This window comes from Bacillus rossius, chromosome 8 (genome assembly GCF_032445375.1).
Source record: "Bacillus rossius redtenbacheri isolate Brsri chromosome 8, Brsri_v3, whole genome shotgun sequence".
Taxonomy (NCBI): domain Eukaryota; kingdom Metazoa; phylum Arthropoda; class Insecta; order Phasmatodea; family Bacillidae; genus Bacillus; species Bacillus rossius.
The window spans coordinates 69,905,077-69,919,986 of NC_086336.1; the positions used below are offsets into that span (position 1 = coordinate 69,905,077).

Genomic DNA, 14,910 nt, shown 5'->3' on the forward strand with positions numbered 1-14,910 from the left:
AGATGCGTAATTTTAAACGACAGGTACAAATATTGGGAAACTTAAGCTTGAGTTTCCCGTAAATATTTAACATATTTATACATATGTATATGATAATACAGTCCAAAGCCTATCTTTGGCTCATTTCCTCTAAAAAAAAATATTTCTAAATCGCGGCGCATGATAGAGAGGTTGGTTCAAAACTTATTTTTTTTTTAAAAATCTGTTGTACTGAAGTTCAACTGTTAGTTTTTAACACCCTTACAAATAATTATATATCAATTGCATTGCTTTGCCTACGTCTACTTATTGGGGATAAGTTTGTAAACTGCCTACTTAGAAGAAATTTTTCTACTAAGTAACCTAACTTAAAGTAAAGTTACCCATGAAAAGTCTATGGACTTTTATAAATTCATTTATATATTCATTTTGGCCGTCACTGGAGTTTGTCTTAAAAATCGGGACTGACACTCTCCAGAATAAAAATCCTGGCTACGCCTATGGGGTACATGGATTTTTACTTGTAAAAAAATTTAAATTATCCTCTCTAACTTTAACTTCATTAGGTATTAAAAGCGGATACATTTGGAAATTGGCGTTTCGTGTGTTTTTTTTTTTTTTTTTAATTTTTGAAATATTCATACATTTAACTTGATCGATTTTACCACACGCCTATATTCTCCATTATTTTGTACATGTCCAAAAATCTGTGTTTTAAGTGAATGACAAATAGCAATAATGAGAAAACAAATATGCTGCCCACAAACTTTAAACAAGTAGCGAACGGCTTGAACACAGAGACTCTCGATTTGTAAATTGAAAGTGGAATTTTCGTTATGTATGAATGTGGGTAATCACTAATGATATCGTTAAGAATAAATATGGATATATAATTTTAATTTTTGCACACATTTTATAAACTTGGATGATCGTTTAAGATGACAATCGTAGATCATTTTTGTTATGTATCTAACTGTTAAACGACTTTAGTTAGGAATTTTAAATGCATATCCATTAAATGACAATATCTATGTTTGAACAACGAGTGCTAAGAATTCTTCCATTTAAAATGAATTGCAGTTAAGAGCTAATCTTTTTTCAGGTTCTAAACCTTCGGTCGTATTCGTAACCACGCCTGCTTAGCTTATTTAGTTTATTATAGACGATAGTGCTTTGATATTATCTACCTACCTTCAAAAATAATTACAGCTTAAACTGTATGTATGTATAATAATAAATTTTGTAAATGTTCGAAACAATATTAAATTATTGAAATTCTTTATAATATTGCTGAGGATTAATTTTTCATTTGTTTCTTTACGAAATGAAATAATCATTTGGAAACGTAATACAAATATGTAAACTATCCTCAGGATAAAAAGGAAATAACTGGCCATTTAACGCTCTGAAATGTGGACTCACAATCAAAAAACAACGTAAGCTAGTGCATATGAAGCGCACACCATCTGTGCGAAATATGTTCACAATTAAATTATCATGCGTTAATTTTAGCCAATGAAATTTCGCAATGAAGTTAGCATCAATGTTAGTAAATAAGTGTTTTAAAAATGATTTTCCCTCGAAGCCGACGTTATCAGAATCCTGTAATGACTGTTTTTAAACTAATAAATTATACAAGGTTATGCAAAAATTCTCGTGAACGATATTGAAAAAAAAAATATGAAAATTTTTCTTACTTTTTTTTTGTACACCTGCCGCTAGTTGCTTATCAAGATTGTTACCACGCATTATTTATGAAGCAGGAATTACGTAAGCAATGTAATGTCTCGACAATTTCTTACCACCACATGGTATAGAGATATGAACAGTTCTCTAGTCTCTCATTGGCCGTTGCGTCACGCGCCAGTAGCAGGGAGGAATATTCTTCTCCCTCCTATGCCCGTTCCGTGTGTCGGGAGGTTCAGTCCTGAGGACCAGGTATATTGTTGTTGTTGTTGATCTTGTTTTGTTTCTCACTTGTAGGACCACTTACGGGGGTAACGTCCGTTATATGTTTTTGTGCTTGATTTTAAATGAACAGTATTTTATCGTTTATAATTTTTTTTTGTAAAACAAGTTCTTATTTTATGTTTTTTTTTTTTTAAATTAACGAAAGGGAAAAATTTATATGTCAGTTTTCGTATGTACTGAAATCATGTGTATATAGTTCCTATTAAACCTTCGTATTAAAACTATATTTTTAGTACATCATTCATAAAATTAATGAAAACTAGCTTGTCCACAAAAACATTGAAACCTTATTTAATGAATGATGTACTAAAAATAAAGAGTTTTAATACGAAGGCTCTATAGGAACAATTAATCGAAAACAGTAGGCCTACATGCCAGAACGGACATGATAATTAGCCTTTAGTTCTTAAGAACTTGTTTAGTAGGAAAAAATATTTTACAAACAATTCAATATAGTTATATTATTTATTTATTTAAAATAGTGTGCAAAAAAACACGAAAAAAAGTATAAGCAAAATAATTTCAGATGCTACACCTGAAGTGTCTCGAAGTAGCTGAGTCGGCCTGATCAGTGCGCTAGTGTCGTCCAAGGTCTCAGCGGACAGCTGACAGTCGGGGACGACAAGTGCTGACACTGGATTATGGCCGCTGCGTAGTGCCAGCAAGGATTTACCACACTTGGAAAAAAATTGGTTGCCTGTAAAGTCGGTTTACGGACGATAGTTTAACGTGACAACGTCATAACAAAACATTGATGAAATGATAGATGCGGCGCAAGCGTACAATGAACGTAACGATACAATGATCGTAACGGGACAATAAGTGTAACGGGACACAGTATAACGGGAAAATGTGCGTAACGGGACACTTTCGTGCGTGCAGCCGGCGTTCATCGATTTATTAGACGTTGTCACGTCAAAAAGTGAAAATGTTTGCTGTTATTTTAGTCGGCGGTAATAAAAAGCATTTCGCTGGTCTCGGGAACCACAGGAAATTCGGAGGATGTCGTGGGAATAATGCCCCGTAGCTTCTTATTGCGGAACTCCCAAAACCTGGAGGTGTGATTAACGTGCTCTAGATATGATTAAGAGACCATAACCTCCACAACTCATTTTTTCCAGAATTCGAAAAACAATCACGTCCTTCTGTACGGAATAGATAATAGTTTTGCATGGCGTAGAAGCCGATATTAGTATTCCTTGTCGCTAAATATAACTATCTATGTCAATTAAAAAAAAAATTCTTCCATTCCCCTGTTACATGATATTGCAACAATCCGCCCCTAAATGTCCTTTATACCCCTAAAACAGTTTTAAAACGCTTCTTGATGAAATTTTTCAAACTCGACGTTCAAGTTAAGAGAGAATTAACTGTCTACATTTAATTAAAATTCACCCCCATCAAATTATCTAAATGAGATTTCGAAAAACCACCCTTCTTCTACCTTTCCCACCACTTAAAGTGTAGTACTGGTACAACTTGATAATATCATTCATGCACACTTGACATTCATAAGAGGAGAGGAAAATTACTGTCTACATCTGATTTCGAAAGAAAAAAGAGGGGGGAGGGTTGTCTGTAAAGTCGGTTAACGGACGATAATTTTACGTGAAAACGTCATAAGAAAGCATTGTTGAAAAATTGCATACTTTTTAATTTTCAAGTATTATTCACAGTTTTTTGCCAATTTAATTTAAATAATTTGTTTAAATATATTCACGAACAATTAGTTAAAAAGCCCGCCTTAACCTGTTTAATATTATAGAAGATTTTCTCGCACATTGGTTGGCCGGTTCTTGCACGCTCAGGCCAAGGCGGAACGTGACAATTTTTCGTGCGTGCAGCCGGCGTTCATCGATTTATAAGACGTTATCACATAAAAAAAAAATCCCTCTTACGCGGTGTTCAGCTCGGGCAACACCGGGATGACTCAGCTAGTAAATAATAACAATCAACATGGCGGCCTTGTGTTCTCGTGACACTCTACTTGAACGCTGGAGAGCTGGAAACTGGGCAGTTGTTGCGCCTGGCGTGGTTCACACACCGGGCCTAACGCCGTGCGGCCTCTCTCCTGATTGGCCGGGCAGGGGCCCACACCTGTCTCTCCTTAATTGTTGCTACCCCCTCCCCACTCCTTGCTCGGCTACCCGTCCCCGTATCGATTCCATCGCGTCTTAACGACTCCGTGGAGCGCTGCGAAGTGAGCGTCTTCACGTCTTCACGCAACAAGGGGCGACAAGGGGTGACTAGGGGGGACAGGGGAGAGAGGGGACCCCGCACCCCATCAGCGAGGCATGCTGCTCGTTATCTCGACTGCGAGCTACTCTGACTGTTCGAGCGTGGGGACGATCCCTCCCCCTTAAGGGCTCGGTTCACTCCCATGCTAGCCGAATGGCTAAACTTAAAACAGGTTAAACTTAAATGCACGCGATTCCGTCAGTTATTGTAATAGAAAACTAAAACAAGCACTAAATTGTAGATATTATAAGCACATAGGTTGCTACGAAAACAATTTTAGTTTAATTTATTTTTTTAAAGTTTGATATTGTAAAATTAAGTTTTAATTTTGTCACAATTATCAGTCAGTATGTTCTACCCCCTAAATCATCTCGTGGCAATGTTGGTCATATCTCAATCTCATGAAAAGTCCTTGGTGATGGCAATGTATCTGGTTAAATATACAAGCAACACCAAATTTTTTTAATTTATATTGTGGCAGCACCTGATGTATAGGCTGCACCGCACGCTGGTAATATGATGTGCTCCGCCGGTGGACAAGCGATAACGGCCGCGTGGAATGAGAGAAGGAACGGCCTAGTTGCCACTCTGACGATGGCGTATGTACAGAGCATTAGGATGGGGAGTCAGTTGTTTACAAGAATATACAGCTCCTTTAAAGGCTAATTAAATTAAACTAAACTAAATCAAAACCCGGCATAACTGTTAAAAACTGGAACTATATATAAACCAATCTACTACAGGTCACGTACGATTTCTTTAGGTAAAAATGTGTAATTCTAAATTTTAGTACTACACTACTGTGAATTTTTTTTTTTTTTTTTTAAATTTTTTTAAGCTTCGGAAATGTGTTAGATTAACCTTTCTAGTGGCTAAATGGCTATTGTATTCCTCCACCCCCCCCCCCCCCCTACACCAGCCTATCCCTGGTCCACCGGTCTTCCCGAGACTCGAGGCTGGCGCCACGGTTCAAAGGTCAGGTCCAGACTGAGTTCACTATAGTTGTTGTGCCTCTAGTTCTTTTAGTTATACTGCGGGGGTGGGGGGTGGGGGGGGGGGGGTTGCCATGGGACCGCCGCTTCTCAAGTGTGCCGCGCGTTCAGGGAACCTTATTTTGTAAGGGAAAGAAGCTGTTATAACTCTTAGAGGGTGGAGAGTAGTTGAAGTTGTGAAGGCGACGAAAAACACTTCCGTAAGTCAAGCAGTGGGCGGTTGTCTGTGGACGCTCTGTGCCTCGGACATGAGCTGAGCTTCAGAGCTTCAGATGTCAGCGCGCCATCGAAGAAAAGGAAAAAAAAAATGCAGAATTTGTACGTGTGGTGTCTCCTTACAATTACAATTTCTATTACTTTTGATGATGGGGTTCTAGCTCTGGAGTATTTATTTTTCCAGCGGAAATTTTTTTGAATCTGGTTTGTTCACTTTTTTTTTTTAAGTATGGCAAGACCTTGTTTTTCACATTATCACTGCAAAAAAAAAACTATATTTTAAACCATTATGAGTCGTCACCATATAACAAAGTTCTAAATGTTAGTTCTAAATGAATGCATAAATTTTTTAAATTTTGTTTGTATTAATTTCAAAATGTGCGAACAGTGTATCTCGGTGGAACACTCTTATAACAACAGTTTTCAAGACGACTGAGTTGTAGAGTAGCTGGCTCATCGGTCCAATGAGTGAGAGCTATGTCGCCGCCTCGCGGCAAGGTGCTAGGTGCTGTGGTGCTGTGGTGCTGGGTGCTGTGGTGCTGTGGTGCTGTGGTGCTGGGTGCTGTGGTGCTGTGGTGCTGTGGTGCTGTGGTGCTGTGGTGCTGGGTGCTGTGGTGCTGTGGTGCTGGGTGCTGTGGTGCTGGGTGCTGTGGTGCTGTGGTGCTGTGGTGCTGGGTGCTGTGGTGCTGTGGTGCTGTGGTGCTCGGTGCTGTGGTGCTGTGGTGCTGTGGTGCTGTGGTGCTGTGGTGCTGTGGTGCTGGGTGCTGTGGTGCTGTGGTGCTGTGGTGCTGTGGTGCTCGGTGCTGTGGTGCTGTGGTGCTGGGTGCTGTGGTGCTGTGGTGCTGGGTGCTGTGGTGCTGTGGTGCTGTGGTGCTGGGTGCTGTGGTGCTGGGTGCTGTGGTGCTGTGGTGCTGTGGTGCTGGGTGCTGTGGTGCTGTGGTGCTGTGGTGCTGTGGTGCTGGGTGCTGGGTGCTGTGGTGCTGTGGTGCTGTGGTGCTGGGTGCTGTGGTGCTGGGTGCTGTGGTGCTGTGGTGCTGTGGTGCTCGGTGCTGTGGTGCTGTGGTGCTGTGGTGCTGTGGTGCTGGGTGCTGGGTGCTGTGGTGCTGTGGTGCTGGGTGCTGTGGTGCTGTGGTGCTGTGGTGCTGGGTGCTGGGTGCTGTGGTGCTGTGGTGCTGTGGTGCTGGGTGCTGTGGTGCTGTGGTGCTGGGTGCTGTGGTGCTGTGGTGCTGGGTGCTGTGGTGCTGTGGTGCTGTGGTGCTGTGGTGCTGGGTGCTGGGTGCTGTGGTGCTGTGGTGCTGTGGTGCTGGGTGCTGTGGTGCTGTGGTGCTGTGGTGCTGTGGTGCTGGGTGCTGTGGTGCTGTGGTGCTGTGGTGCTGTGGTGCTGGGTGCTGTGGTGCTGTGGTGCTGTGGTGCTGTGGTGCTGGGTGCTGTGGTGCTGTGGTGCTGGGTGCTGGGTGCTGTGGTGCTGTGGTGCTGGGTGCTGTGGTGCTGTGGTGCTGGGTGCTGTGGTGCTGTGGTGCTGTGGTGCTGGGTGCTGTGGTGCTGTGGTGCTGTGGTGCTGTGGTGCTGGGTGCTGTGGTGCTGTGGTGCTGGGTGCTGTGGTGCTGGGTGCTGTGGTGCTGTGGTGCTGTGGTGCTGTGGTGCTGTGGTGCTCGGTGCTGTGGTGCTGTGGTGCTGTGGTGCTCGGTGCTGTGGTGCTGGGTGCTGTGGTGCTGTGGTGCTGTGGTGCTGTGGTGCTCGGTGCTGTGGTGCTGTGGTGCTGGGTGCTGTGGTGCTGTGGTGCTGGGTGCTGTGGTGCTGTGGTGCTGTGGTGCTGTGGTGCTGGGTGCTGTGGTGCTGTGGTGCTGGGTGCTGTGGTGCTGTGGTGCTGTGGTGCTGGGTGCTGTGGTGCTGTGGTGCTGTGGTGCTGGGTGCTGTGGTGCTGTGGTGCTGGGTGCTGTGGTGCTGGGTGCTGTGGTGCTGTGGTGCTGTGGTGCTGGGTGCTGTGGTGCTGTGGTGCTCGGTGCTGTGGTGCTGTGGTGCTGGGTGCTGTGGTGCTGTGGTGCTGGGTGCTGTGGTGCTGTGGTGCTGGGTGCTGTGGTGCTGTGGTGCTGGGTGCTGTGGTGCTGTGGTGCTGTGGTGCTGGGTGCTGTGGTGCTGTGGTGCTGGGTGCTGTGGTGCTGTGGTGCTGTGGTGCTGGGTGCTGTGGTGCTGTGGTGCTGTGGTGCTGGGTGCTGGGTGCTGTGGTGCTGTGGTGCTGTGGTGCTGTGGTGCTGTGGTGCTGGGTGCTGTGGTGCTGTGGTGCTGGGTGCTGTGGTGCTGTGGTGCTGTGGTGCTGTGGTGCTGGGTGCTGTGGTGCTGTGGTGCTGTGGTGCTGTGGTGCTGGGTGCTGTGGTGCTGTGGTGCTGTGGTGCTGGGTGCTGTGGTGCTGTGGTGCTGTGGTGCTGTGGTGCTGGGTGCTGTGGTGCTGTGGTGCTGGGTGCTGTGGTGCTGTGGTGCTGTGGTGCTGGGTGCTGTGGTGCTGTGGTGCTGTGGTGCTGTGGTGCTGTGGTGCTGTGGTGCTGTGGTGCTGTGGTGCTGTGGTGCTGGGTGCTGTGGTGCTGGGTGCTGTGGTGCTGTGGTGCTGTGGTGCTGGGTGCTGTGGTGCTGTGGTGCTGGGTGCTGTGGTGCTGTGGTGCTGTGGTGCTGTGGTGCTGTTGTTCGCCACAAGAGGACGCAGACCACATCTCGGTGTGGCGCTACTAGAAGTCACTGTGAATTTACCAACTCTTCAAAGAAAACATCACCTGAAATACACAGAGTCCTTTGTAATCTCAGACAACCGGTTCTACGTAGAAACTTCGTATTCCCACCACCGAGTCCTGCCTTATGTTGTAAACAAGGTAAACAACATGCGATAGAGAGGAAAAAAACAAGGTTCTTGCTGTAGAGTCGGCAAGTTTTTGAATGTTAATTAATATTGTTTGTTCACGTGAACATGACATTCGCAAACCTACGAAATATAACCGTTCATTTACGAATATCCCTGGATAATATTCAACCAGCGTTCTTGGTATGTTTAAGGTAAAAACATTTTTTTTTTAAACTGTGTAGTAGCTCGCTGACATTGGGAATACAGTTTTTCCTTTATGTTGTGTTTTGTGTGCGTGTCTGGTGATTCAATATCTTCGCCACACATTGTTTTTTTGTTTGCATGTCTACACGAAGGTTGGTTCGTCGGTGGTCATTATCGCTAACTCATGCTGCGTGGCTGGGGTCGTAGATGTTATTTAACCCCCTCCCTCCACCCACATACATGTCAGATTCGTGAGCGCCGATTTGGCGGCTCTCTTGGTTTGTAGCTCATGGTTGTTTACTCTCTGCGCGTGAACACTGCGGAGTAAAACTCCTCATATGACTATGTACGGAACATTTTTTTCCTAACCTAACTTAAAGCTAAGATGTGCGAGAGAGGTCTAGGTAGGGAAGACTAAGTGCGTCTCAGGCCGAAGCCTATACGCTCTAATCATGCAGGGCTTTGTTTTATTTTTGCGCAGGAAAAATGAATTCAAATATTAAAAGTGGTCGGTTAGGTTAGCTACATTAAAATACTTTAAAACACCATGGACGGTTAGTTAGGTTAGTATAGCTACATTAAAATAAACAGAGAAATATAAATATATATAAATAAATCCGAGGTTGGTCGAAGGTGAATATTCGGGCGTGTTCGGGCAGGGACAGAACTCGATGGACATCTTAGGTTTCCCGTCGTCAAGGGCGTGTCCAGAACACTGTGCTCCAATCAGCGTGGAGCAGATGCACCGTGCTCCAATCAGCGTGGAGCAGATGCACCGGTGCCACGCAATGACTAGGGACCGCAAAGATTCGCGGGTTCAGTACCCGCAGGATAGACTGCACAATCCTCTACATACTTGATAAAAACATACCCTGTGTTCTTAAAGATTTTCGCCTTAAATTTACGAAAAACGCTGATTACAAATTATCCAGGGAGCTGCGTAAATTTACCGGTTTATCTTCGAAAATTTACTATAACTTACTGATTTTACGTATTTTGAACATGAATCAACAATAATAATCTTATTATGTTTCCAAAACATTCCAAATCTGGTTGAATAAATCCACCTGTGTTTGCCATGCCTGTGTTGGCCTTGTTTGCAACGAAACACTCAACTCAGTCGGAAACAGGCGTAGTTACCACGAAGCTCCAGTTATCTGAGATCACGTATAGAACACTTCGATTATTTCAGGTTAATTCTTCGTTTGAAACATCCGTAAATTTACAGTAATTTCTAACAATGTGCTCATTGGTTGTTGACTCGAGAGTTGTCTAGAATGAGTTGTCATTGGTTCGAGACTTCTTTTGCACCTTCTACTAATTTATACAGAATTTTTTTTTTATTACAAAACGGCATGAAGTGTTTCTTGCACAGTTTAAAATTCTGTTAATAAGCAATTAGTCGTCAAGTATTTAAATTATTATAAAAGCTAATCCTTTAGATTTGAACATTCCGTCCGAACCTTTTTTTTACTGTAAGTTATGGGCCCACCCAACACGTGGCGTCGCCTGTCACATGTTGTTCTGTGGGCAGCATATCGGCACACGTTAGGGAGTTCATGGAACCATACAGCCCCTCCCCTCTTTTTTTTGGAACGGGGAAGATTGATGATTTAAAACGTTTTTTTATGGACACGCGGCATTTCTGTTTTTCACTTTATGTCATAGAGAGACTCCAAGAGTGTCTCAGTGGCGCAGAGTTCTCAGGAATGAACCGAACATTGCGGTGATCACTGAAGTTTAAACTACTGGTTTAAACTATCCAAGTTGTGTCAACCCTGTAGTTTTCCTACACTTTAATACATGTGATGTATTTTTGTGTAAGTGTAAGTCTCAATAAATAAAATGCCCGGTAAGGTAAAACATTACTGATAAGAAATTACTGTTCTGGCAAAATAATCACTGAACTGAAATTAGCGCCAAATTTATTTATTTGTATTTCCTAATAACTTCAAATTAAGTACGTAATGCAATATTGAAACACACGTATTCTTTTCAGATCAAGTCATTGATAACAAACTTGACCTATTAACTGAATGGTGTTATAAAATTCTTCAATGAAAAGAAAAAAAAATATTTCAATAAAAATCCTTAAATTTTAAGTAAGTTTCAACTAATTGATTAATTTCCCCCGGACTCGAGCAATGATGACCGTGGTTCTAGCCACAGCTGTGACCGTGATGTGACTGTGTCAGTGAGTGTCGGGTAGTGTCGGGGAGTGTCTGAGGGCGTCGCGCCAATCGCAGCCATGGCTGGCCAGTAAACCCCAATAGCACACGATGCACGCGCCCTTGTCCTGCATGGTTTAAAACCCGCATGGTAGAGTGTATGGGCTTTGGCCTGAGACACACTTGGGTCCCTCTCCTAACCCCACACGCCGTGCTTGCAGATGGCCGGAGGTCAGGACCCCAAGTGGCAGAAGGATGCCGCCGACCAGAACTTCGACTACATGTTCAAGCTGCTCATCATCGGCAACAGTAGCGTGGGCAAGACGTCCTTCCTGTTCCGGTACGCGGACGACTCCTTCACGTCTGCCTTCGTGTCGACGGTCGGCATCGACTTCAAGGTGAAGACTGTGTTCCGGCACGACAAGCGCGTCAAGCTGCAGATCTGGGTGAGTGGTCCAGGGCCGCGGATGCTGTCCGGTGTCTGTCCCGTCACACATCTCCCCCTCTTCAGTTTACGATCAACGCCGGTTACAAACTATCCGGGGATCCGGCCACTGAGTTCACTCACATTGAACACGAATCCAGAAAAAAAAATGTTCTCGGTATATTAAAAAAAAACTTTAGAAACTTGTTATGAACACTTTTATGTTGTCCACACGTTAGTTTATCTTCGTTTAGAATGAAACACACAACATTAAAATTTAAGAAGACTCAGTTATTTTAAAATTACGAAGAACCCTTCGTTTGTTTGAGGTTAATTCCTCGTTGGAAAGTCCGCAAGTTTGCTGTGATTCCCGACAGTGTAGTCCACGAAGCAAGGAGACAATGGCGGCTTCAGGATGAATTTTCCGGAGTGGCTATCGCACAGAGAAAGGTCGTAGTTGCAAAAAAATGAAAGTGGTCACATATTGGCCTTGGAATATTATTTACAAATTACATGGTTTCAAATACAAAACCTTAGTAGCTCCATGCAACTTTTGATGAGATAAAAGTTTAACATGAAATCAAATATTTAAGTAAACATAAATATACACTAATGAATAAAATTGGTCTCGGGAGGGGCTATCGCCCCCACCGCCCCCCTCCTGGAGCCGCGCTTGCAGGGAGAGGGGTCCCGTGCTCACAAACTGAAGGGTTATCCGTGGTGCTTGTTGTGTCGTGAAGGTCCTGGCGGCCACCCAGTGGTGGAGGGGGTAGGGGGTGGTCGCCGGGTCGAGGTATCGAGGCGCGGGTCGATAGCTGCCGGCCGGGCCCAGAGCGGCGAGTGCACTGGGGCGCCGGGCCTGTTCCACAAGCACGCCGCGCAGTGTTGCCAGACTGCACCCGAGGACACCCGCTAGGGACCAGCATCTAGGAGAAATAAAAATTAACATTTAAAAAAAATTTTCAAAGGTGTCATGAGGACTGCCGACAGAAGAGAAAACTTAGTTTCACAATCTTTTACGAAAAAAAAAATATTATCACACAACAAATAGTTAAAAATAGTTAAAAAGCCCGCCTTAACCTGTTTGATATTATAGAAGATTTTCTCGCACGGTGGTTGGCCGGTTCTTGCACGCTCGGCTCAGGCGGAACGTGACGATTTTTCGTGCGTGCATCCGGAGTTCATCGATTTTTAAGACGTTATTACGTCAAAAAAAATGTTAGCTATGAAGAACGAACGAAGTGTTGTTAACTTGGAGTCAGGAACTATCAGGAGACGGCAGGCTGTGGCGTAGTTGAAGTCACATTTATCCCCGCCGTCGCCATATTGTTGCGCCCAAAACATCGCGGAAATGGTGCTTGACCACGTCTGGCGAGGGTCATAAAGTATGAATTATAATCTCCGTCGTTAAACACAGTCACGTTCATAAAAACAAAAGATATTTAAAGCTGTTTTCGCGATGAAAACACAACACTTCAGCCAGTTTTTTTGGACGTATATTTAATATGGCGCAACAATTAAACGAAGGGGGGTGGGGGGTGGGGGAGGAACAGTTTCACACACTCGCCATGTGATCGTGCAGACGTGGCCACCCCTGGTTGTCCATCGCTCGGCTAACGGACGAACGAACTGACAACGGAGCTATTGTGACTCGGGCCTTACATCGGTAAACACGGTGTTCATTGTTGGGGCCGTACATTGTTTTCTTTGCAGTTTACGTGCGTGTTATACTCGAAAACTTTATTGGTTGAAATGTTTGCTATCATAGAAGGAAAGAACAGCACTATCGGCTCGCTGACACGAGCCAACGAACCAACACAGGTTGTAAACGTAGTCAGGGGCGTAGCCGGGGGGGGGGGGGGGGGGGGGGTTAGGTGATCAACCCCCCCCCCCCTTAGCACCAAATCTTTAATTAATATCTTATTCATCACTCAAACAAATTTCATATTAAAATTAATAAAAATTTTACCATTACAATATTTAAATCTAAGTACCGAAAACTGCTATAATAACACTATTTTACACCTTAAAATCCTAATTTTCCCGGGGGAGGACCCCCGGGCCCCCCGCTTTAATACGGCGGGGGGGGGGGGGGGTTTATGCTTCTTAACACCCCCCATACACAAATCCTGGCTACGCCACTGAACGTAGTATCCCCACGGCGCCTGGTCGCCGGAACTGGGGGTCGCTACACGGGCAACCGCCACAACGGTAAATCAACAGCGCATACGATTATCTCCCTGGTGCGCGATTGGGTCCAACAGATCCCAATTATAATAAGTAAGGACTGGAAAAATTCGCGGGTTCAATGACTAGCATGAGCGCCATAGTTCTACGTACACTCATTTAAATGTCACCCACTCATTGGCTGCTGTCTTGTGAGACGTCCCAACGTAGCAGTCTGTGATTTTATGCTGCTTTAGTTGAGTTTTTCTCATTGGCCCAGAGTCATCCAGGTGAGTTGTGAGCCAATAGCAGAGGCAGCATTGAGGTATAACTATTTGAATTCTAGCCTATCGCGAAATGAATCCGCGAAAATTTTCCGGTATCTAATAATAAGTAAACAAAGCCCAAACATATATTTGTAAATACAGCAGTGTCTCGCCTATCCGACATGACCGGGCCGGCAGAATTCTGATAAAATGGCGGCGTTGAGAGAAGGCCTGCTACACATTACTAACATATAATAACTAGAGACCGGAAAAATTAACGATTTCGATGACCTGTAGGATAGACTCCATGATCCTCTATGCACGCGGGAAAATTACATCTGCTCATTGGCTACTGACTCGTGTCGCCTGTTAACTGGGACGTTAATCATTCGATACTTATTTTGTTGAAAGTTTTTCATTGGCCGAGTGTCATTTAGAAAAACTGTGGTCCAATCACTAATGCAGTAAAAAGGCAAACGTTTTTGATTCTAGACTATCACGAAATGAATCCGCGAATTTTTCAGGTCTCTAATAATAACTAAACAATGAACAAAAAAAGTTGACGACAAAATAAATCTAATTCACGCGGCACTACGTGAACAATAGAATGTCTGGGTTACGTATAGCGTGACGTGGCGTGAGCACGGTTCCAAGATGGCGGGCAGTCAGGGAGTGAGGGGAGTGAAGGGGGTGGTTGTTTCAGGACACGGCGGGACAGGAGCGCTACAGGACCATCACCACGGCCTACTACCGCGGCGCCATGGGCTTCATCCTCATGTACGACATCACCAACGAGGAGTCCTTCAACAGCGTGCAGGACTGGTGAGTCGCCTCTCCTCGGGCCGTGTGACTGGCCGTGTGACCCTGGTCGTGTGACTCTGGCCGTGTTACCCGGGCCGTGTGACCCGGAACGTGTGACTCGGGCCGCGTGTCCCGGGCCATGTGACCCGGGCCGTGTTACTCAGGCCGTGTGACTCGAGCCGTGCGACTCGGGCCGTGCGACTCGAGGCGTGCGACTCGGGCCGTGCGACTCAGGCCGTGTGACTCGGGCCGCGTGACTCGGGTCGCGTGACCCGGGCCGTGCGACTCGAGCCGTGCGACTCGGGCCGTGCGACTCGAGGCGTGCGACTCGGGCCGTGCGACTCAGGCCGTGTGACTCGGGCCGCGTGTCCCGGGCCGCGTGACCCGGGCCGTGCGACTCGAGGCGTGCGACTCGGGCCGTGTAACTCGGGCCGTGCGACTCGAGCCGTGCGACTCGAGCCGTGTGACTCGGGCCGTGTGACTCGGGCCGCGTGTCCCGGGCCGCGTGACCCGGGCCGCGTGACTCGGGCCGTGTGACTCGGGCCGCGTGACTCGGGCCGTGCGACTCGGGCCGCGTGACTCGGGCCGTGCGACTCGGGCCTTGTTTCGGGCCGTGTGACTCGGGCCTTGTTTCGGGCCGTGTGACTCGGGCCGC

The 14,910-nt window shown here is 45.7% G+C and overlaps 1 protein-coding gene across 7 annotated transcripts in view; it reads left to right on the plus strand.

Moving 5' to 3' along the window:
- The window catches only part of LOC134535234 (ras-related protein Rab-3), a 70,131-nt gene that overhangs the window by 42,065 nt on the left and 13,156 nt on the right, over positions 1–14,910 (plus strand). For all 7 annotated transcript variants that reach the window (XR_010075590.1, XR_010075591.1, XR_010075592.1 and 4 more), the window contains 2 exons: positions 10,820–11,044; positions 14,158–14,276. Coding sequence is in view for 3 of the 7 variants with exons in the window: in XM_063374299.1 (XP_063230369.1) it covers positions 10,820–11,044; positions 14,158–14,276 (344 nt within the window). In the remaining 4 variants the exon portion in view is untranslated. The remainder of the gene's footprint in view (positions 1–10,819; positions 11,045–14,157; positions 14,277–14,910) is intronic.